The 25,590-nt window shown below is 37.8% G+C and overlaps 1 protein-coding gene across 2 annotated transcripts in view; it reads right to left on the bottom strand.

Annotated features, from left to right (window-relative positions):
* Positions 1-999: 999 nt before the first annotated feature.
* Positions 1,000-25,590, bottom strand: part of ZNF292 (zinc finger protein 292) — a 62,523-nt gene continuing 37,932 nt past the window's right edge. The window contains exons 1-5 of one of the 2 annotated variants that reach the window (XM_009668337.2): positions 19,227-19,324; positions 15,419-15,621; positions 12,308-12,444; positions 10,859-11,000; positions 1,000-9,109 (exon numbers count right to left, since the gene is read on the bottom strand). In XM_009668337.2, the coding sequence (XP_009666632.1) occupies positions 1,922-9,109; positions 10,859-11,000; positions 12,308-12,444; positions 15,419-15,580 (7,629 nt within the window). In that variant the 5' untranslated portion in view covers positions 15,581-15,621; positions 19,227-19,324 and the 3' untranslated portion in view covers positions 1,000-1,921. Of the gene's footprint in view, positions 9,110-10,858; positions 11,001-12,307; positions 12,445-15,418; positions 15,622-19,226; positions 19,325-25,590 lie in introns of those variants that run through there. The other variant, XM_068937728.1, reaches the window with a different exon arrangement.

The following is a 25,590-nucleotide window of genomic DNA, read 5'->3' as shown; positions in this document are numbered from 1 at the left end:
ACAGTTTAGTCACTCAGAAGGGAATGAAAGTTACAGCAGCTAATGGACTCCGTTTAAATGGAAGCATGTCATTTTGTGAGGAAGTATGCAATTTAAGACCAGACAGCGGAAAAGGACTGTTCTCAAAGTTGAAATGCTGTTGTCTTCCTGCCTTTTCATACAAAATCTTCACCCTCAAAAAAGGTCACTTCATTTTGTTGTATGAATGTGCTCTCTGAATTAATATTCAAGTAAACTGTCAAAGATGACGGCTGGATAGTTTAAAAGCAATCAAATGCAGCATTTACTGCAAAGGTTTACATGGCAAGGTAAGTTAATAGAAAAAAAAAAAATCAAGCCAATCTCTCCCAAGATAAAGACTATTTTATACTACTGAAGGTAAGTCACATCCAGCAATGAGAAAAATCCAAGTAAAATGTTTGGTACCACGCCATCCAGCTGGCTTGTCCCATTTGAGTTAAGCATAATCATATATTAAATTTAAAAACAACATTATAGCTTCTTGGATACTGACAGCTCCCACTACTGTATTTATTCTTTTGGTTACTAAACAAATTGGATATCTGTCATTTCACTTAGCAGCATACACAGAAATCACTCAAATCCCAGTTACTACAAGTGGCACTGCTTCTGAGGTTCATTCCAGTGTGGAAAATACAGAGGTGGCAAAAGTGTTGCCGAATACAGTCAGTAAGAGGAAGGAAGAGTGCAGAGAGAACCTATGCCATCAATAGAATACAACCATTTAGTTTATCTTTAAGATCACAATCTCACTTCCCTTTCAGAAAGTGCCCTGTTTATTCCGTTTTAAATGGTATGGCATATGGACTCATGTATTTTACAGATAGATACCAAATTGGTATTATCAAAATAAACTATCTGTTTTATAAACCCACTATTTACAAAAATGGTTTCTGAGTTTTTCCTTTTAAACAAAAATTAAACTATACACCAATCTAAGTTACAGAAACAAAAATAACCTTTATAAGATCACATGTATAAAACAAGAAATGAAATGTGATTTTATTTAAGGCAATACTGGGCTACTTCACAAATCACCACCTCAAATATATACACTGCTCCACACTACTAATTTTTCTATCACATTCACAACGGATCTTTAATGCCAAATATTGTTTTAAATCTCCAATGTAGCAAACTATTTTTATTCACATTTCCATTTTTATTATGGAATCATAAATGCTTTGTATCCAATTAAAAGCAATGAAAAATGTAGCTATAAGAAAACTATTATATTTATGAGTTAACTACACATGAGTATCACCCAAAGATACTGGATGTTAAAATTTACAAAAATGAGTGTGTCAGTACATGTGTAATCTATGAAATGTGATCTTATCCAGCTCCTCTCCTGTAAATAAACGCTTTACGCAAAATAAACTGGATATGGCAGACTTATCTAGTTTTAGTTCAAAAGTTCTTAATTTAAAATGATTAGAGGACAGTTTTAAAAACTCGATCACTTAGTTACAAATTAAAATTCCGAATATAAATGTGTCATTTAATAGTTTAGACTTACAGACTGCTGGTGGCAGCAAATGATTTACAATAATAAATATATACAAAAAGATGTATCTACAAATAAAGAGTACTGTTATACATGAGCAGTGACCTGGTGAAAGATACCAATCACAGACAATTCACAAAGATTTAGTTCAGGGAAAGGACAATTTGATAGAAAGTTGAGGTTTTGATCAAGTATTTACAAAACTGAAGCAATTATTCTGTTCTTCAAGTCCCATAGGGATAAAAACAAATAAGAAATTTACATGACTAACGTCATGTTTTTTGCTAGATTAAATCACTTCAAAATAAAAGAGCTCCACAGTTACTAGCATGCTTGATGGCTTCCTATTCAAAATAAAACGTATTACAGGTCATGGTTAAACACATTAGGTTCTCAGTATTTTGATTCCCCTTCCTCGTTACCCATAACAATTTCTTTTGCAGCTGTAGCCTCTGGATTATCCCCCCAACGTCCTTCAAGTTTTTTCAAACTGACGGTAGGTTTCATTTCCTGAAGTTGCTTCAACACAAGCTCAGTGCAGTCTTTAAGAGTCTTGTCTAAAACTATTTTTACATTATCGCTACACTGAAGTTGTGATGGATTGGCAAACTGTACAAGGGTTTCCGTTTCAGAACACGACCAAGTGACATTATTACTTGCTAAGGAGGTCTTCTCGCTGGTTTTTCGTGAGTTCGAATGAGATCCTTTTTTGGTTCCACTGCTATGGTAGTCTCTTTCAGTGTTTTTCTTCTGCTTCACAGCAGACTCTTCGAGGAACTTGAGGAATGAGACCTCAAAACCCATAGGCTTAAATGAACTCCAGTCAAAAGCTGCAGGTTGCTCTTCAGCTGTTTGAATAGCGACAGCTGTCTCTTCTTCCCTATGCATGCTGCTTAATTCAACGGGATGCATTTCCTCCGTTTTCTCAGTTCTCCTCCTTTTGTTCTGAGACACATTTTTTTCTTTGTTTGCTCTTTTTAAGTTGTTTGATTTTTGCTTTTCTGAGTGGCAGGAGCTGTTTTCTTGCAAGTCATTATTTACACTGGAAGAGATTTTTGCTTGATTTTCAGCACTTGAGCAATCCTCATTAATCAGTTTAGTAATGAATAGTTCTGTCAGTTCATCCACTTCATCCTTCTCACCTTTTTCAGTTTCATTTTGGGGTATTGTAGATGTACTTGAATCATTACTGCTCGCTAACAAGGTTGGTTCAGCCTCTTTCACATCACTTGGTTTATTAGTCTCCTCTTGCTCACAGGATGCTTCCTTTACTTGTGACACAGAGTGCTTTTTCGACACAATAAGGAGATTTCTGTGTTGTGAAGTAAATGCCTTGGACAGCTTGTGACATTTATAATGTCTTATGATGTTACTTTCACTTGTAACTACTGATGAACATCCCTTTATCATACACGGATACTGTGTTACAAATCTGCTTGTACACTCAGATAAGGCATCATTTCTAGCCTTTATTGAATACACGTGCTTTCCACGTTTCAGTGAATAAGCCTTGTTTTCTTGAATTTGCATGCCTTTCGAATTTTTGCTTTCCAAGTTAACATTTTTCTTCCGTTTCGTTTTCACTGACAGCCTGTTACCTTCTTTTCCCGATCGGTGTTTCAGTGCTCTCTGTTTAGACTTCAATGGCTTCTCCTGATTTGCTTTACTTGAAATGTTTTCCTGACCTGGTGTCAGTCTCCTGGGTCTTATTAGATGATCCTTATGCTTGTCATTATGTTTATTAAAGATATGCCTTAGGAGGTTAGACCTAGTAGCATAAATACGGTCACAGCCTTCACAATCACATTTGAATATGCCATCTTCTTCTACTTTGTTCGGCCTTATCTTAATACTGTGATCTGTCTCAAGATGTATAATATAGTTAAAATATCCTGAAAATGAAGACTTACAGTGAGACTGATCACAAGAAAACCTTCCCCCATCTAGGGCCGATTTCATGTTTCCAATTTCCTCAGGGGTCATGTCATGAAGCTTCATATAATGCTGTATCAAGCTAGTAACCTCCTGAAATATTCGCGAGCAGTCACTCACCTCACACCTGAACTCCCTGACAGTGGGTTTGGTGTCAGCCTCATCGCGTTCTTCCTTACTTGCCTCATTCTCCTCCTCCACCTCCGCAGAGAATGCAGGAAGGTCTGATTTGTGCACAGCTTGATAATGAAGAATCAGATTTTGCTGTATTGTAAAAGCCGCAAAGCAGCCCTGATGAACACATCGATATGGTCTATAAGGGCTGTACCTAGTAGGAAACTCCAGAGATTTTGTTACAGGCTTCCTACGTTTTCTCTCCTCTTTTTCCTTCCTGTGCCTCCTAACTTTGCGTACTTTTGGTTGCGCCTGTGTATTACCGAGCAATGCTGTACTATGTTGCTCTGGAGGAAGGGAAACCACTTGGGGAGGTTTTTCCAGTCTTTCAGGAATATTCTTTTCTGGTGGTAGTTTTTCTAAGACTTTTACAGGCTCTACAGCTTCCTTTATCTGAGTTTCTTTGACCAATGGAGCTGCAACTTTATCTTCCGTTATTAGTGTCTGCAAATTCTTTATTTCAACAGGTCGTGGGGCTGCGTTTACAGTTTCATTTTGAGATCTTCTGCCATAAGGTCTTTTGATTTTTAATTTTACCATCTCCTCTGTTGTAAAGTGATGCACAAGCTGACAGTGTGCTCGGAGATTCGAGTTTCTTGTGAATGTTTTTGGACAAGTAGTTACAACGCATTTAAATGGGGCATACTTCAGTTGATGTTTCTTAATTTCTAATATCATTTCTGCAGTATATTGATGAACCTTTCCATAGTGTTTAAATAATGCATCTTTTGTCATAGCACTGTAACTGCAGCCCGGATCTTGACATACAAAAGGCTTATGAACTTTGTCACTAAACTGAATGTTACTCGTCTCTGTAGAAGTCTGGATGATGGGTTTATTTTCGGTTGATACAACAGGAAGTGCTGGTGCTAGTGTATCTACTGGAGGACAATGGGAAACATTCTCAGAGATCTGAACGGATGAATCATTTTCTAGTTTCAATTTCTGCAAGCCCTCCAAAATTTCCAATATTTGAGTATCGTCCTTTTGAGATGTCTCAGACTGAGCAGAGTTACTTTTTGCAGCGGTGACATTCCCTGCACACACTGCAAACTGCGTGTGAGTGGGTAATTTTACATTATGCGAAGAATTTCCTGAAGAGGTCTGTGGATTATTTACTTGCGAGTTCTGTGCTGAAGCTGTGACAGTATCCTGAATTTCAGTTTTTACCTCAAGTATTTGTGAATTCATGGCAGTTTTAATTATCTCAAGAGTTTTTTCAAAGTTCTGAATAACATTGTCTTCTGAAATCTGTTCGTCAGAATTTGCCTGTACACAAGAATTTGCGGCCATCATTTGGGAATCCCCATTTTCAGTTTTTACTGTTAAAGGGGTTAATGTTGTACGAGTCTCCAGATCTGTTTTGAAATTCTCCTTGATACTGGCCATGAATAATTGATTGTCAACATTATTTAGTTTCTGCGTGAGGTTTTCCACCGCTGCTTGAGAATCACAATTTGCCAGCAAGTTTGACTGAAAATTATCTCCCTGTATTTGCACATTTGCTTCAGTGCTTTTGGCTACAAGTCCCATTGTAGTTATATTATTTACTACTACTTTCTGTGACGTGTTAGGGGCAAGCAAGGGCGTAGTTGCTTTTCTCTTCCTCTTTGAAGCGCTGGTTCCCTTCTTATTCAAGTTACTCGATGCTGTATTCTTGGGACTACTTATAACTGAAACTCGTGAACTATTCCCTGCAAAATTTTGTGCTGCTGCAACAGTATTAGAAAATGAACTAGAACATAAGCTATTTTCAATAGTCTTTAGCATTAAATCATCTGTTGCAAAAACAGGTAAAGTCTTGCTTTCATTTATTGAAGGAATTTTGGCATTTAGGGTCCTGTTTTGGTCTGTTAGCATTGCATTCGGGCTACAGACTGTCTGCAACAGAGGTGACACAGTTGCATTGGGGAGAACAGCTGCACTTATTTGAGTCGTACCAGTGACACAACTTGTTGTAACTACATGTGGAAGTACTTCTGTACTATCAAAGGTACTTGGGATGCCTGCAGTTTCCAAGGCTTGTTTTATAATTTGATTTCCTTCCTCATTCCCACCGGTATTAAAGTTAGTCACGTTGGCTCGTGGAAACATAGTCTGCAGTAAGGCTGTGGAACGATTCTCAGTTGCAAGCAACTGCAGGAATGATGGATCTTTAAAACACGATTCTGGACTGAAGGTAGACTCCTGGGGTGGCTGCAAATTTAATGAATTTGAGGAAAGAATCATACTGGCAAGCAAAGACTGTCCATTAGCTTGCAGACCTTCTGCAGAAATTTCTGATCCTTCCAGAGGCTTACAATACGACCTCTTTGATAAGTGACCACCAAGTGATCTAGGATTAGTAAAAACTCTGAAACATCTGCTACAGATAAATTTGCCGTCCCGAATTATCGCTGGCCATTTTGCCCGCTTGTTGTGCTTTGGCTTCCTTTCTTTCCCATTTGGACCCCGGCCACGATCTTTTTTCACCTTTTCTGAAGCTGGATGTTGCGAACTAGTTTCATTGAAGCTATTTTCACTACTCACTTGTGAGGGAAATATTTGATCAACAGTTTCCTCTTTTGGGAAAGCAGAACTAGTGTTTCCTTCTAGCTGTGATGAAAAGTTACTTGTATTATTTTCCAGTTGTGAGAAAACTGAATTTGGAGCATTCTCTCCTGGTGAAGGAAAGAGAGACATTGGACCATTTTCCACAGGCAAAGGAAGAAAAGGATCTGAACTGCCATCAATATTCAAAGGCATAACTGTTTTTGCCAGATCTTCCAACTGGGAAGGTAAGGTTGCACCAGACAAATTTTCCATTTGGGAACATAAAACACTCTCAGGCTCACTTTTAATACGAGTAGACAAACTTGGATTGATGACACTTTCCACTGTAGGCAACACAGGATTAGTCAAATTTTCCAAGTGGGCTGGGAAAAGCGTACTCGAGACATGTTGCACTTGACTGGAACAGGTGGGATTCAAACTAGTTTTGTTTTGCGCAGTAAAAGCAGCACTACTGGGATTGCCCACTTGTGACGGCATGAAATACACAAACTTCCCATCATTCGGCAGATTTTGCAAATTGCTGGACTTTCGGGGTTTCTTATTTTTACGCTGCATTTTAAATGCAGCATATTGATCAGGGTGTGCTGCCTTCATATGTTTGCCAATGCTCTGTGATGAGTTGTATGTTCGAGTACACCCCTCAACTTGACAATTAAATTTCTGAATTGGGGCTGCTGCTGACGCAGCTGGAACTACAGAACTATTTATGCTAGGCTGTGATGGAATAAAGGTAATGCCCTCTAAAGTTTTTAAAGGTAGGCTATATAGATTAGCTGCAGCCTTAATACTGTCTTCAATTTCAAGTTTGGAAATGGGTACACTATTTCGATATCCTGTCTGATTCTGCATGCTGAATGGATTTACAACACTCACTTGTCTTTCTAAGCTTTTTGATTCAAGAGCTTCCGGTTTTAGTGCTTCTGAACTCACAGAAATATTTTGAATATTCTGGGACTGACTGAGACAATCTTCTTCCTTTCTCTCTTGGAAAACGGGAAGACAGGAATCAACTGATGAGCACAACTGCTGGGTTCCAGATTTACTGTTATCTACTTTACCGGTAGTAGCAGCCAATTTACCTCGTTTTACAAAGTTATCTCGGACCTTCTGGTTAACAGCAGGCAGCTTAACGCTGCTTGCCGGAATTGCTACTTCTGTCTTCACTGAACCTGTATTAGACTGCTCTGCACCAACGTTAGGCAAGGAATCGCTTTGCCTCAGTATGCTTGCTGATACGTTTGCGCTTTCAGTCCCTACTGGTTCTGCTTTGACTTGATCCCAGACACGGTGTTCTCCTTCGGTAAAACTACTTCGGTTGTCAGCTGGAGGAGACGCCGACTCTTCTTTAACATCAGCTTCATCAGTATTTTCATTAACTTTAGAAGGTTCACTAAGATCAGTTTGATTAGTCTGGCCTTCAGGCTGTTGCACTTTTTCAGGCTGCTTGCTGTGATCTTCAACATGCTTTTCCAGCTCGTTCTGAGAACGGTACACTTTTCCACATCCAGTGAATTTGCAGGTATAGGTATTATAGTGTTGTGCTTCATGATCATAGAGTAAATATGCTTCGGAAAACACTCTGCCACATTTAGGAAACATACACTTTGCTCTAAAGACTTGATGTTCTTTCCTATGAGTCAACAGCTCAGCGTAACTGTTAAAACCAGCCTTACATTTCATTTGTATGCAGATATAAGGCTTGCTGCCACAGTGCATCTGTAAATGATCATTCAGGTGAGTAACACTTACAAAATGTCGTCTGCAGTACTGGCAAATCACTTTTTTGCTTTGCATTTCAAGAAAACGTTTAGCTTCTTCATTGTCTTTATGCCCCTTTGCATGTGCTATCAGATTTTTGAAATACTTAAAGCCTTTTTTACAAAATGTTACAGGGCAGGTGAATTCATTAATAGGTAGTGGCTTTTGAACTGGCACTATCTCTGGTACATAAGGTTTATCTTTGTCATCATTTTCATCATCTGAGCCATCATTGTCATTAAACACGATGAAGTCTGTTGAATAGAGGCTGTTCTTCTTAATGGGTCGCTGTTCCTGTTTGGATATGGAATCAGTTTTCTGATTCTCGTTGGCAGTTGCTATTTTAGGAGGTCTTCCCAACCTTCTCAGTGGTTTCATAGCAGCCAATCTCTCTTTGCTGGATTTTTTAACGTGTAAAGTTACGTGGGGAACAAAGGTTTCCTTAGAATTAAAATTCTGGGCACAAATAGGGCAACTGTAAATTCCATCTTTATAATGCTTCTGTGCATGCCTAACTATTCTATGACCTAGGAATTCTTTGTCACATAACACGCAATACTGCATATAAGCTTGCCAGTTCCTAAATCTAGCTGATATGAACCCCCTCTCTCTGAGTTTTTTAATTTCTCTCTTTTTCTGCTTTTCATCTCTGATACCTTTAAGAAGGCTTGTAGCTTCATCAAAACTGCCAGCAAGCCCATTCACAGAAGTTTCTTTACTGTCTTCTTGGCAATCCTCAACTTTCTCATAAACTTCACTGTCATTCAGTTCATCTATTGAAGACACAATGGATGCCTCCTCTCCCATCAATGCGAGACACTGACGTTTTAGAGTTTTCCAGTCCCAGAATTCTGGATCAAAAGGCCACTGAGTTTTCAGTACAAGTAAGAGCTCACAGCGCAATGAATTTGGTATTGGAAGATTCTCTTCATCATACTTCTGGTCAGGCTGATTATATAGCATTTCAACAGCATAATACGCATCCACTGTAGGTTCGAGAAGAAATTCACTCAGCTGACAAGCACGTTTAACCTCCAAATCATCTGGAAGCAAGCAGGAGATAGTCTTGCAAATAGATATCTTGACATCTGTATTTTCACTGGATTCCAAGCGCAACGCTTTCACACACAGCTCAATGCAGGTTGCAAGTCCAGCACCATCAATCTGTAAAGCAAGACTAAATTTAGTAAGTCGGCTTATTGTAACCCTTTTTGTATTTGTAAATACGAGGTATCATTATTCAGTCCTAAGCGTCAGAAACATGTACCTGCTGTTTTATAATATACATTTTACGAAGCATAGGTAGAGATTAGTTTTTAAATGCTGTTCCTTATACGGCATAATTTGTCTTCATGCTACTGAAAGAATTTAAAAGTTTATATACAACTAAAATACAAATTAACTGTATGTCCTGTTTGGTTTGATGACTTTAGGATTGCAGGCTATAGAGTTGTTCAGCGTTTATATTAGAGCAACGGTGAGCCTCTTCCACCAAATGAAGCCTGTCAGACATATCAAAATTATTTGGAGATGAGCTTCTATGGGGCATTAAGTTAACACTAGGTAGAATTCAAATGACAGGAAGTCCTACTGCTAAAGCAGGAGAAGTACGTGATTTTCAAAAAGCCAAATACTCTGGGTATCACTTGCTTGAAGTGTAAAGGCTTTTTTTTTATTATTTTTTTTATTTTAAGGATTATGCCACATTAAATTCAAATGACTTTAACCCAACACAAGGCTTTATTCCAAATGGAAATATTGTATAGTTAAAATGTTCACTTAAAGGTTTCAAAGGTCATGTGGATAGCCTTTTCTCATTTATACCCCCTGGCAAAGTAAACTACATTTATGTTCACTTTACAGTCCCTTTATGCTGCCAAGGAAGTGCAGAGAGGCTTTGGAATACATGAGAATAAAGTCTAGTGTATTTATGAATGCACAACACTGCTACCCATATGGTATCAAATTTCTGCCATCAACATACGATCCACTGCTCACTGAGGAAAAAACAGTACGACATGGAGCAGACAGAGCTCTTAGTATCGCAAGCCTCTGTGAAATCATTTTCCTCTTCCTCTCTCACTCCAATTCAGTTCAGCTCCTTGGAAAAAATCATCTTTAAGATTGGAAGCCAGTGATTAACCATACAAGAACATCACATAACAACAATTTTTATTCTTCGAATAAATATACAGAACTACAGAATTCCTCAAATCAAAAGGTTACGAAAGAGCTAGATTTAAACCTATAAATAGCACAACTAATGAGAGGTTGTGTTAAATAGCACAACTAATGAGAGGAGACTAGGAAAATCAGATGACAAACTTAGGTGACACACATGAACCGAGTTTAGAATACAACATAAGGTTTAAGTCCACAGAAGGAAAGCATTTCATTTATCAAAACAAACTGTATTCTTAGCGGCAGATCAAAAAGGATTTTTTTTTTTAAACTTTTTATAGTTGGTTTATATTTTAATATACAGACTTCACTTCCTCTCCTCACAAGCTTTTCCTCCTCATTTTCTATAATATTTGAAGTACTAAAAATAATGAAGAGGAATGTTAGGATCTCCTAACAGACAGTATCTCATTTAGTGGACATGGACAACATTAACAGGCTATACACCTCACCTTTAGTTTTTTCCTTCATCTTAGTTGTGACACCTAGCTCTTCTGTTTACCCCTTTATTTTTTTTTCCAAAGGAGCATAAGAGTTGTAACAACTTAAACTCAATCAGCTTATGGTTTGCCTGCACAAGGAAGTTGCAGAGGTCGGTCTTAAAACCAATCACGATTGCTCCAAAGCTGATTCTACACTAAGAAACCGAATGCCTAAGCGGCTTTAACAAGCCTTCCTGTTTAGAGTTCCATTAAAAGTGTCATAAAAATATTCTTTCAGGAGTTTTCTTACCTCTGAATTAATTACTTTAATCAGGAAGAAAATGTGATAAACAGTCTTAGTTAATACAGAAAGTTGACGACATCTCTCTAGATACACTGGAACGGAAGGCTCTACCCTTTGCTGCAGTTTACTCCAGAAAAGAGTCAGTTCCCTAGAAAAAGAGAAAAATATTTCAAGAACAGCAACGCAACCCAAAAGCTAATCACAAGAAACGCATGGTTGAGAAGAGTTTCTGTTTTACCTCTGGGAGAAGAAAAATCTGAATTTCTTCATACCTTCTTTTATAGAGAAAATCTCTTAAGAATATACCCTCATTATTAATATCTGATTTTCAAAATTATCTCAGTGACTCAATTCTAGAAGAATAGCTCAGAATAAAACCAGTACCGTGACAAATCATACTACATAACTTACAGATTCACGATGCTGTCTTTAAAAGATTTTACCAAGTAGTTTACTCTTTACTCCACAGACTGGAGTTTTACGTTTCTGAATTCTTGGTAATTATCAACAGCTACAGCAGGATAGCTTTTCTCTGTAGTAGATACATTTTTCTTCAGCTGCTCTGCTTTAAGAGCTGAATTTAACTGCGATTTAGTGCGAAATTAGTCCCAAAAGACAAATACTTCTACTTTATCGTCATTAACTTACCACTTCATTCCAAGTATTAGAAGTTTCCTAAAGGCTAGGCCCTCCTTAGGTGTAAATAGCCAAGAATGTTTAATACATTGTGGGATGGTGTAAACCCCAAACTTTAGTAGAACGTGTTAATGCAAAACTCTGCATTAGATATCCTACTGCTGCAGCTGCACGCCCAGAAGAGGTAACTGCAAATCCTTCAGGAACTGTACAGGTTCGGAAGCCCAACTAAATTGTTAGCAGTTGGAAGTTCAGAGTCTAACAGCTCAAATATCTCCCAACAAAGACTCATTATTTGATCCCAGAGCAGGGAAATCAGGTCTTAAAACAACAAGTAATTTTAGCAAGCTTGCTACTTTTGTTGTAAGAGTAAAGAGCTCCTTCCTTTCCAGAAGTTTCCCAGAGGAAAGAACTCCGTGTTACAAAATAAGGACAGAAGGGAAAAGTATCTTGTGCAAAAATGCATTTTTCCAATGCTAATATTCTGTTCTCTGTGCAGAAATTCATCATAATGCTGACTAGCTGCCTGCAGATATTAAATTCCTCACTTCTACAGCATAATATTATTGTCTAGAAAAATTATTAAAGAGCTACTGTTATTTGCTAATGCCTCATCATATGGTGCTGCTTTCAAACTCCCATAACAGAAGCTAATCATGTCAAATAGTTTTTTTTTTTTTATTAAGCTTTCCAAGAGCCTAATCTCCTTTCTGTTTAGCCTACAGATTTTAAAGAATAAAGAATGTTAACTTACGGCTTATGTATCAGCTATATGTTGCCAAAACTAATTTTATTTCCATTAGCAAAAAACAAACTCACCAGGCACAGTACATCTCTCCTTGCTGCAGCTGGCGAGATAAAAATGCTGCACATAAAATTAGAGCACTTTTTTCATCTCCATCAGATTCTAGGTTACAAATCATTTCTAGAGCATCTTTGCAATCTACTTCTGCAATCTGGAAGGGAGGAAAGAAAACAAGATCAAGACTAAGCAAGTGATTTCACTTTCAGACAAACGTTAATCTGATCCTTTATAAAATGACAGTAATTTAGAATTTAGTGAACATTTTCAAGCTTATCTCTTGATAGAGTTAAGCAAATTAGTGCTTTTCTAGATAAAGTGTCAAAAGTGACTATGCCACCAAAAACCCTTCTTTCTGTGAAGTGATTATAAGCCTATGTCTCGAAGACATTAGACTTCGTGTCTACTGTTCCACTCACCTAAAAATGTTAAAGTACAGCATTAATCATTCTTATGTATTACGTACACGATAAATGCAAAGAGCAGATTTAGAACTCTAAATTGCAGCCTAACACAGAAAGACTTTTACCTCAAATTCCCCATCGAACCCAATTTAGTAGTCACTGATGTTACTACCACTCTAATTCAATAGCTGGATGATTAATGTAGATTAACACGGATGCGCTAATATTTTCCAAAAAACAAAGATAAAAAGAGAAAAGAAGCTGTATAGCAAGAAGCAGATCAACTGAATGTTTTTCTAGAAGAATATTACTATCTGTGCAGCATAACTTATTTGTTCAAGCCACAATTCAAGCACTTAGTTTTGTAGCAAAACAATGGAAAAACCGCAGTTACCCAGCAGTACTGGACAGTAGTATTAATATAATAACTGTGCTCATTCCATGCTAACTACTGTCCATTTTGCCTCTCAGCAGACTGGTTTGATTACATCAGTTAGCGCATGGGGCAGGACAAGCTTGTACTTATTCATTGACGCTGGGAGTTGAAGAATAACAACTATTCCACAACAACACTATCAGAAGTCTCTCTTGAGAAGAGAAAACCCAAAGTAAGAAACAGAAACCCCACTCCAAATAACCAGACACTAGTGTCTGGATAAGGCAGCAGTACAGTTTGGTTTAGCACCGTGGTATCCAGCTATTGATCCAGCAATTAAATTGCAGTTTTGAAGAGTACAGCAACTCAGTCCCTGAATTTACACTTTGTTACTGTATTCATAACCCTTCATTAAACATCATTTGAGGTTTAATAATCTCAAAGCCACCTTCTAAAGAAAACTGCAGTTCTTAAGTACTCAAAGAGGATGGATAAACATAACTGGCCATACTATTTTAGACCAAACGCCTGCATTGCTCAGCACCCTATCTCAGACAGGGGCCATTAGTTAAAAGCTTAGGGAAGAATATGAGAACTCAGTCTTATAATAAAAGGATACTTTTCTCCTGAAATGTTCTTCCAGCCTCTTAAAGAGTTTCTAAGGGACCCAGCTTGCAGCAAAGGTCTGCACAGGTCCAGCTATCAAAGTCTGTCAGTCCAGGCATTTCACATACTGCAGATTTGAATTCTTCACATTTTTGAAGTAAATTATCTGCCTAATCCAAGCTGAAAGTGAGTTCAAATACTACTTTTCTGCCCATTCTGAATGGATGTCAACATTTCCATACCACTAAAGAGTGAGGTGTACTTACTGTATTTACTTTATTTCCCATTTTCTCACTGTTCTCACACTATGAAGTGGCTATCCCTTTTCAGTTCAGAAGTCCACTTTAAGATGTTAACTGTATATCTGCCTTCAGTTTGTGATTTATAAACTTTCTGTCTAGGATAATCAGTAATACTGCAAACAATTCTGCAATTGAGGCTGCAAAGCTAAGCAGTCTGGGGTTGGGAAATACCTGAATTAGGTTATCTGTGATAACCCAATTCCAGCTTTACAGTGTGTTATGACATACTAAGAGACACGGCTACTCTTTCCTTTTCTCTGCGGGATCCAAGATTCATTCACTGACCAAACCCGTTCTATTTTGGGAACGTGACAGGGCTGAGTAATGAAGGAAGCATGTTTGTAGGGTCAGAAACCCCACTATATACTTCCAATGAGAGTACTTAGTAAAGGAACACAAGATTGCGCAGGTCCAGTCACAGTTTCTCCTATGCAGTTCCTGCTGGGATTCCCCAGCCTGTTCTGGCAGGGCCTAGAGCAGCCCGACCCGATCCAACTCAGCTTCCCAAGAGCAGTGAGAAGGGTAACCTTAGCATTTAATCTACATCTAGAATGTCTCCAATAGGGAAGAATGCAACTCGTGCATACTCAAAACGGTTGTGAATTCGGCCAAATTTAAACAAATGGTAGGAAGCTTTTCCAACAATCATTGTGTAATTTCTGTGCCTTCTGAAAGAGCGATTTCAGTATGCTTAATTGCTTATTTATTATGAATATAAAATGATGACAGAAACAAAGACACAATAGAGCGATGCAGACAGTCAAGAAAACTGACAACTGCAGAAGCACAGCATCATAAGAAGGAAAAAAGCTCAGGCAAAACTTTGAGGTGACATGAGCTATGAAGATGCCAGTTGAAAGAATGCAGAAGAGCAAAACTGTCATTTCTTCTTCCACTTTCACATTTAGGAAGAATTTTATATTTCTAACTAGACCAAATACCTGATTATATCTTCAATTTTATCTTCTAATAGAAGTAAACTGTGATTTCCTGATGAAGGCACTTTGGTCAAAAAAGGCTACATTTATTCCCTGCATTGAAAGTAGCACCTAAAACACCCCTAATTCCACGTACTAATTAGTATACAAAATTCATGATTCAAATAGTAACAGTGAGAAAATCATTATGTTCATTTTAAAGACAAGAATTGAGGTAGAGATTGAAAATACTCTGAGCAAAATCAAATGTAATGCTGTGGCAGAGCCCGAAAATCCCTATTAGCAACCTAATATTACACTTCCATAAGTGCTTTAATCAAGAGTCATTACTAATCAGTTTAAGAGAGCCTTAAATGAAAAGAAAAAAAAAATACTGAAAGTATTTTATAGATAGTCTTTTAAAGCAAAATCTCTTCTAAACAAAAACAGTCCAATCATGACTACTGTCTTTATTTTTATTTAGAGAAAAAAGTATAAACAAGTTATTTATTTTTGTACTTACTTCTTCCATTAGCTTCTCATTTGGTGATCCTGAACACAGACAGACCAGGTAGGTTTGCTTGAAATTGCCTTTTGCACTTATTTCTGGATGGTCAGAGCACAATTTTGCCAGGGCAGTAGCTTGCGTTAATTGCTTTGTTTTCATTAGGTGCTTAATACGCATATCCAGCAGGATAGGGCCTTCAAACGCTAAAAATTCGTTCACTTCAAAGAAAAACAAGCCCAAATATTACATGCACATTTCACAGAGGGTTACAGAATTAACAGATGACATTTACTCATTCAAGGCTAAGCCATAAAATTTAAACAAATCAAAAAAGGTAGAAAAAGGTATAAAGCATAGAAGGTAAAAAGCATCTTTGAGTAGCGTACTTGTGTTTTATCAGGATTCCTTGCTATAGGAAACCTATCTACTTCCAGACTTTCACTCATTCCAACTTCTTTGCAAAATACCTGTGCACAAAACTGAGATTTACAAAGCAAATAAATATTCAATGCTTAGCTACCATTTAATTATAGCTCTATAGAAAGACATATAACACCGAGCCACTATTTTGTTCTTTATGCTTTTTTGCCTTTGGTAATAAGCTGCCTTTTAAAGATCTTGCTAGGGAAGGATGAATGTGACAAGCATGTAGAGAAACTTCTCTGTTTTGGTATTCAATATTTAACATTATGCATTCATATAATGCAATCAAACTCCTTTAAAATTCTTCAACCAAAGTAAGCGTTCTCACAAAAAGCGGTTTGTCTTGTATACCTTTGACTGCATATAGTTCAAAACTCAAAGGCACAGGAACGGCTGCATTTCGTTCAACTATATTCTACAGATATGCTGCTATCAGTGTTAAAACTCTACTGTCTAGTCTAACATCCCAACACTAGGCACTTCAGTGGAAAACTTAAAAGAGTTCTACAGAAAAGGCAAGCACAGCTTAACATTTCCATTCCTATGTACACATCTCAGGTCTCACCTAGATCTTCAAGATTAAAATAATACTTCAGTTGTGAAGTATGAGGTTTAATACTACCTCAAAAATATTTATAGTTAATTATTAAAACTAGACTGATATTGAGTGAATCACTTTTTTAAAAATAATTTTGACATCAACCACTCCATGTTGACAACCATTTCCACAAACAAGCTTTACATGGTGTGAAAAATCTTTGTTGGTTTTCCCGGATCTTAATATCATGAAACATTTCCTCATTTTTTAAACACAAAAGAAATTTCTCCTCTTTTCCTTCTCTACCCTCTCTCTGCCATTCTTTCACGTAAACAATACACTCACCATATCCTCTCCACCTTATGGTAAAATCTTGCTCTTTTTTTAAAGGAGATTTTTTCCAGCCTTTGACTATTCTAATCACCCCTTCCTGAAACATTCTGGGGATCTGCAGTTCTCACTTTTTGATATATCTTGGTAGAAACATTCATTATATTCTTCTGCATTTACTCACATTGAATTTCATTTAAATCATGCTGCCCATTCACCTAATTTATATTTCCTTGACTTTCAAAGTCCTGTTTAGTCTTGATGAAATAATTAAGTAATTTCATCATCTGTAAAATCAATTACCTCAGTCTAGTATCTGGAACATCCAGTATACTGAACATGAGGTTTATTGAAAGGGTGTGTGTGGGGGGGGAATTACTTCATTTTATTCTTTGCTTCCCTCAACGCCAATTAGTTTTTGATTCATGATCGTCTTTCATTTTATCTCATGATTTCTCCTTCTTCTGCAACTACTTATGCAGGATGTTACTAAAAGACTATTCCGCAATCTAAATTAGGTCAGCCGTTTTCTTTTTTATCATTTTAGCACACAGAATTTTAGGGCAGAAAATACTGTCTTTTGCAGAAACCAGGCCTGTTAGAACCCATCATTATCTTCCATGCATGTTAAGATTTATGGTTGAATTATCATTTCAACCAACTTGCTAGTTATTTGTTCAATATAGCACACTCTTGTGCACTACTACAATGATCAACCACGGCTCACTGATGTATAAGAACATTCACTCAAATAAGAGGTCTTTCTTCCTCTCTCCATGATCAACAGGCCAAAACCAGTCTTTTATTCACGTACAAACAAAGGAAAACCACAGCACACTAACAGACACTTGGTAGATGGTAACCGGTTTTTGTATTCATGAGATGACACCTTCCTTTTAAACAGCAGAAATGTTCGTTTAGTATCCTTTCCAGTATTTATCAAAAACATTGGTACTCTTGTCAACCCACAAATGACCCAGTCATTAATTGCATCACATCGAATTAACCTTGCTCTTCCACCTACCAGCTACCAGTAATCCTCCACCCACTGTGTTTACTCTCTCAGCTAGTGTGCCTGGAATAACGCTGGAACATTTTACCGTATTTCTGTTACATGATACAGGAAGACCTTAGGCTTTAAGCTATATTGGTAACCCCTGAGGTTTTACTCTGATTTAATATTACAATTATTACATTTAATATTTTAGAGACTTTGTTCTATCTACTAGTTTTCAGTAATCCTTTCCTTTAGTGTTTACTGCTTCAGTAGCCTACCTTAGATAACCATCAGAACATTTTATGTTATCTCCTCATTAAGATATAGCAAGACCTCAGGGTTAAAGTTACATACGAGCTTGTAAGTCTTTATTCTAATCCAAGTGATTATACTCACTACAGTTAGTAATTGAAAGCTCACTCAAAATGCAACTTGTCGTTACATTTTATAATTGAACTATATAGTATATTTCAAGACAAAAAATGGTGCCAAGGTTGAACAAACAAGTCCATTATGTGCGTGAGGGGAATCTTTAGGATACTTTTTCCTATTTGTTTTTACTTTTTATAAATATATTTTATAATTTGATGTCTATTAAAAACGTTATTGCAGACAAACTCTTACTTAGTTTACCATAACAACTATAACTTCATAAAAATGCCTTGAGAACACACAGCTTTTCAGCACGTCAGTTTACCTCTAAGAACACAAAAACTGATGTATTTAATGAGAACGGTATAGTTAGTCAATAGCCTGACTCTTTGAAGAACTATTAAATGCAGTTTTTGTGCAAAATTCCACCATTCATTAAGATTCACAAACTATTCCATGTGCAAAATTCATATAAAATTTTTGAACTGACACAAGAGAAAAAAAGGCTAGTGGATGCCTTATGACGGATAGTACTGAGATCTGGTAACCCTGGGAAATAACCTAGGAGATACTGGAATATAACTCTCTGTAGTTCTAATCTTTCAGATTTAGAGTCCCCATTGTTCCCTTAAATCCCGTAACTTGAGTCTTAGGTCATATTACCAAGTGATTCCACATCAAGTCAGCAAGAATTACTAAGAACTTTTATTACAGGTAATGCTTATAGCACACATGGATTAAAAACAGAACAGGTAATCCTTAGATTAGTAGCACACATGAGCATGAATAAGCTGTGAGCACAGTTTGGTAGTAAGATCTTTAAGGTGGACAGTCCACATGTATGTTCCACTTTGACTGACTGGAAGCCTTGTAGGGCACAAAGCTAAGAACTTTTACCTTACTCAAAGCACTCATAATCCTACTACTCTATCCTTTGCCAATTCTTGGGTAGGTATAGTTTAACGTACCACAGACCTTTATTTCCTCTCAACCTTACTCTGACTAAGGAGGATGGAGGTAGGAGGTGAATGTACATGTGGACTATCCATCTCAAAGAACTTCAGTTACTAGTAAGTAACCTCTTTATTCATCTTCAAATGTTAGTCCACATGTGCGTTCACACTGTGGTGACTCTGAACTGTACTCAATACTTTCATATTTACCTGGAGCTGGGTCTCAGAATCCTTCATGCAAACAACATCTCAGCACAATTCTGCTGAATGCAGCACCAAATCCTGGATGCTTCTACGATGGCATACTGTATGGTGAAAGGGCAAAAGAAGTTCCAGGTGGCTGCTTTGCATATACCCAGGACGAAAACACTTTCAAGTGAGGCTGCTGGTATCATTTGACCTCCGGTGGGATGGTGCTCTAACTAAAATATTTCCAAAGCTGTCTATTTAAGTTCAAACCTGCCTGTTATCCACCTTGATGATCTCTGAATAGTGATAGCTGTATCTTTGAACATATCTTCAAAGAGACATACTCAGGAGACTGCCTACTATGTTCAAACCTATGAAAAATTCAAGAACTTTGTTCTTGACATCCGAGTTTAAATCTCTAAGGGCAATCAAAATCAGATTTAAAAGAAAAGAAGTACTATGGCTCTTTGTAACATTATCTCACATCTTTCTCCGCACAGTTCTTCCACTCCCTCAGTACCAGCTGAGCAGGTATCAGCTACAGCATAGGCTTACGTTTTGGAGTATTTCACCATCACTGCAAGGAAATCACAACCTCTAGGATGGAAAGAACATAGATTCCTGCTGAAGAGCATAAGCCCCGCTAACAGAAACTGAAGGTGGAAGGCCAATAGTAGAGCATGCTACCACGCTACAAGCTATTACATATCCCAAAACACTTAGGCTTAGATCAGCTACATCAGTGCTGACCTCAAACTAAGATACCTACTAGTTCAAGCAGGAGGCCAAATAAGACAAAAGGCCCACTGTAATTTAAAAAATTAAGACGTGGTCTTACTAAGGTTTCCTCCCCTAACCAATCAATGAAGCAGGAAAACATGGAAAATTCTTCTCTCTTTACACGCTATAGCTGTTCATCAGTGTTCTGACTGCAATCTCAAGCAGACAACAGCAATGCAGCTGGAACCTGAAGTAGTAGCAGGACCGATCAATACAAAAATGCGATGCAATATCCGACAGCAATATGAAAACAGGTGCCGAGTGCTAAGACACACAAATTGTTTACTTGCAGGTCAATCAATGTTCACGGCTAATACTGCCATCTTGAATTTAATGATGTGGATGAGATACTCTGTTTTCAAATGTCTAGGACATCTTTCCAATTTTTTTCTGCTTTGGTACTGGGACTGGCTGTTCCCAGAGATCAATGCAAACCGGTTTGGTGGCACTCCAGAGCAAAGAACTCGTTACCAACCTATTCATAAAGAGTTCTTTGAAAAGTTCTATGAGAAGGTTGATGCTTTGCTATCTTCATGACCCAACTGGATCACGTAACTTTGGGTGATCTCTTAAGTCCAAAATGTCCATGACGCTATATAATCAAAACTCAAAATCTGCCAGGCCCTCTTTAAGGACACTGGAGATACAGATTTAGTTGGAAAAAAGAGAAGAAAATTCACAAGAACAAAGCAGTATACAGCTCCTGAGTGCACCTTTAAGGGATAATCCTGTCTAGGAACCAGGATCTGAATCAAGACGTTGCAAGCCCAGTCACATAACTTGAGGGTCCTGTTGGGTAAAGACACGGGCAATGAGTAACAGAACTAACAAATAAGACCTGTGTGGTATGTGGGGAAGGACCTCTCTTTTTCCTACTGAGCTGCTCCGAGGGACCAAAAGATCACATGGGCATTCTTCAAATGAATGCAGATTCATGATACAGTACAAAACAGATTCAGAAACTCAAAAGGTGAAGTACTGCACAACTGTTAGGCTCTTTCAGGAAATCTCTTGGCAGCCAAGAATAATGCTATTAGCTCTTGATGTCTACCTAGGAGGCTCGTAAATGACATCCAAGTTCTTGCCGACAACTCCGTTTCTGCAAATAAACTCTCTTTATATTCACCAGTCACGAATTACTGAAAAAAATATATCCCTCCTCCGCTCATTAGGAATCAAAACTCGTAATCATGTGGCAATTAAGTATAGCAATACTGAAAAATAAAACTTGTTTATCCAAGAGTCAAATCTATTTTCCTCATTTTTCGCTTTTGTAGTGATGGAGCTGCAAGAAGAACTAGGAAAGAAAGGCATAACATAGAGTACTAATTCATGGAAGACCTTCAGTAACCTGTTATCGGAATAAGTAAATAAGACATCTGAAGTTAAGCTGGCACACTGGGGATGGGAAGTGCAAGGAGGACTGAAAGGGACATTGGAGAAGAGTGGGAAGGATGTGAAGGGGAGGAGAAAAGAGATAATTTGGATAGAAAATTGGCCGCTTATTATCTAGAGGGGGGAAAAAAAAAAAGGGGCGGAGAAAAGCACAGTGAAGCTGGTGATAAAAGTTAGGCACCCAGACTCCCATTTCCAGGCTAGTCCTCTATAACCAGAAAGACTAATATTGGGTGAGGTTGGGGGAATAAACAGAACCCAAGAAGATAGTGCTGATGTTCCACTCGTGGGGAGAGAAAGACAAATTTTCTTCAGAAACAAGTTTGTGGCATGTTAGCATTACAATACTTCCCAAAGAGATTCTCTTTTATTCTGTGATATCTGCTGCACAGAATCTGATAACTTAAGCCAGATTTCCCGACCTCCACTGGCAGAGACGGACTTATAGCGAGGGCACTGCCGATGTTTGGCTAGATACCAGGACTCAAATAGGTGACAAATCAAGCAGCCTGAGAACATTTCCAGTGTGAAAGGATTTTATATGCATACACACACAGACAAATATACATGAACACATACATATGCGTATAGATTTGTGTGTGTATACATATGTAAACATAGATTTCATAGTACTGCATGAACATCCTGTAGTAATGCAATAGCATCTGTCAGCAAAGAAATCAGTGACAGGCATGCTGTCCTTGACAGTGCTCCAAACATCTATGAGCATCTCCTCTACTTTTTTTGGGTTCCTTAGTGCATGAATCCTTACCTACGGACATTCATCAGAAAACTGAGCTGCACTCAGAGGAGCCAGGAGTAAGGAAAACCACGCTTAATGACAGGGCATTCAGAGAACAGTCTCCCTAATATGTTAGGAAATGGGTTATTCCTGCTCATATTTTAGGTGGAACCCATGCATTCTCAATGCTGGGACAGGGAAAGAACAGTCCAGTACAGACAAGCCAGCATTTGCTGAAGGACAACAATCAGAAATCAAACCGACTGTGTTGTGGTCACTGAAATTGAACTGGTCTCTCTCAATATGTTTTGAGGTTCGAATAATTTGAAAATAGAGCAATTTAAAAGGATCTGTCTCTGAGACGGAACAAGACACCTAGTTGTGCTTCCTGCAGGAGATGCAAAAAGACAAACTGACCTTCAGGAGTCAACAACAGAGGCCTTAAGAAGACAGAATCACTGACCCAATGTTCAGCACATATCCAGTTATATCAAAGATTCTGTATAGGTTGTAATTTATTTAGTTCTGTCCTAACTAAGACTACCAAGATAGGAATAAAATAAAATAAAGATGAAGAAATAATTGAACAAATAGTTAACAAAATCGAAGAGCAAGGTGCAAGGTAAAAATATCCCCAGTCTCAACTGTTTCATCTCCAACAGATGAACGTATACATTAATCATTACTAAAAGACTGAACTGATCAAATTTGACAAATGACAACATCCCAGTGCAACAAGCTGACTACTTAAACGCTTGGGAACATCTGTAACAGCGAATGGTAACGGGAACCCTAAGAAACAAAACCAAAATCCTTTAAGCAAAGTTTATAAATATTCTAAAGAGCGTTACACAAGAGTTAATGTTGAAACCTGCTGAGAGACAGACAGCCACCGAAAGAGGGCTATAGTAGGAGCCATTGGGAATGCCGGATTACAGACAAGAAAGGAAGTTCTCTGGGCTTTGCAATTTTGGTATTACTAAAATATCCTACAAAGTAGCAAGACGACAACAAAAAATAATGCAATATTGCAGAGGATAGCACTGGCTAGAGAATAGCTTATCAATTGAGTAAAAGACATGGAAATTTAATATGAAAATCTTGTCACTGATACAAAGAAAAAGAAAACCCTATCCAGAGGAAGGGAAAAAACCCAACTAAACGATTCATGTTGATCGAATGGATGAGAATATGGGATAAAATTGAAAGTGATGGAAAGCGATGACTAAGAATCTCCAAACTGGAAACATCTCCTCACCCACCCGCCTGGACTCTAAAGTTGAAAAGAATAAGGTTACAACGAGAAAACCCCGAATACACTGACAACTCACTCTCTTCTGTTAAAGAGAATGCTCATCCTTCCTCAAAGAGATGAACACTTCTTTATGTGGTCCTCTCTTAGAAGAGTCAGCAGCAAAGCTTTAGCAGTTATAACGAGAAAAACAAAATGCTTCTACAAAACAGCATCTTCGATTCCTCTACTAAAGTGCCCCGCTAACTACCTGGGGTCAGCACTGGTCCCAGTGAGATCAATGAAGAACACCTAGGAAGCTAATTCCTTCAGAATTAGTTAAACTAAGTACTAGGAGTAAGATTAGATCCAGGCTCGCTGCGTCTCAAAAGCATGAAAATTACTGGTACAGATGTCCAAAGTGGTTTGCTCACCGCTGTCGTTACCTGGATGAGGGGGTGCACGTGGCTTCCAACAAAATTAGAAAAGCTCATCAGCAGCAAACACACCAGTATTGGTGGCTTTGTTACCAATATCCTAGTGAACAACACTCCCAGTCAAGGCACTGGTCAGTGTCTCCAGCAATCTCTTCCTCCTGAATATCACGTTAAGCTGGAACTTTGGCAAAAGTGGTAGCTCTCCTTTTGAAAACATTTTATCAGGATGTGTAATCTTGTGTAACTTAGATAAGCGGCATTTTCTATCCTGAAGTCAAGCAATAACTGCAACAGGAATCACTCGTAACAGCCGTCACTACAAGGCAGAAGCACCCTTGAGTAAACAACATTCAGGACTACAATGAATCCTCAACTGTCAGTAAGAGATGCTATCAGAAAACCTAGACAAAAATGCACAGTCACGATGACCAGATTCCCAAGAAAGTTCTAAATAAATTCAAATATAAGGAAACTGAAATATTAATTCAATCTGTCTCTTACAAGGTTAAGAGGGCTTAATGTTAAGAGTACTAGGAGGTGGCAGATATGAAGCTAAATTAGCAATAGTATTCAGGGGGAATCTGAGAACTGCAGACCAATAAATTCCATGTCTGCATTAGATGCACAAAAAATTATTAAAAGTGGCAAAATGCAAATGTTGTGGAAGAGTAAGCATGACTTTTGTAAGAAAATCATATTGCACGTTTATTGGACTCATGTGAGGGTGTTATGAGAATGTGAATAAAGGAAATGCAATTAACTTTCTAAAGCCCTTAAATGAAGTCCCTCAAAAGCTCTTAAAGATACCAAGCTATCTTGGTATTAGAAAGAAAACCCATGTATGGGTAAATAATCAGTTAAAAAAGAAGGAAAAAAGAAAATCGTCTCAGTAGGTTCCCTTAGGATATATACTAGGACTCTGCCATTCAGTTTATTTATAAATATTTGGTAAAGGAGTAGAGAACAAGATGACAAAACATGCTGATAAAGCAGGGTAGTACCAGAAAAAATGCCTATTGCAAAGGACTGAAGAGGACTTCACACCATAAAGTGACATAACAGATAAAATTCAAAGGTTGATAAAAATCTCAAAACGATGTTCACGGGAAAAAAACACAATCTTAACTTCATATACACAAAAACAGGCTGTGGTAACAAATCGGGACTATAACATACAATTTTAAGAAAATACTGGTTCAATACTCGGTCAAAAGTAAAGTCTAATCTTAGGAAATATTATGAAAGAACTATAGAATAAAGTGGAAAATAAGTACATCTACATGTCGGATTGCTGAATAAGCCTTTGGTCCTGCATATCAGAAATGGGACAGTAAAGCTAGAAGATGATCTTTGCGTGAGGAACAGTTAAACAGACTAAAGATACTACAGAAGAGACAAACGTAGGGATATGACAGCAGTCTAATGAAATCATTCCTTACTGAGCAGATGCATTCATTAGAAGATGGGAGTCAAAATTTTCTTTTTAATAAGTAAAGCATATCAAACAAAATAAGCAGGCACGAGGCTAAAAGGAGGCAGACAATAAGAGGAACTACTTGTAAAAACTGTGGAACTCTCTGCCAGACACTTAGAAGTGACAGTTCATATAGAGTCAAAAACCAATTAGACATCCTTACATAAGAAAAAAATCTGCTAAGGCTTATTAACACAAGGACACCACTTCTGAACTGCAAATCATTAGCAGATGAAATAATACATCAGCAAAATATCACTGTACACCTGTGCTGCTCACATACTCTTCCCCATGCAACTGCTGTTAGCCATTCTCAGAATTCTGGT

This window comes from Struthio camelus, chromosome 3, assembly GCF_040807025.1.
Source record: "Struthio camelus isolate bStrCam1 chromosome 3, bStrCam1.hap1, whole genome shotgun sequence".
Taxonomy (NCBI): Eukaryota; Metazoa; Chordata; class Aves; order Struthioniformes; family Struthionidae; genus Struthio; species Struthio camelus.
Note: the sequence above shows the minus strand (reverse complement) of the source record. Positions and strands in the feature narration are given on the sequence as shown.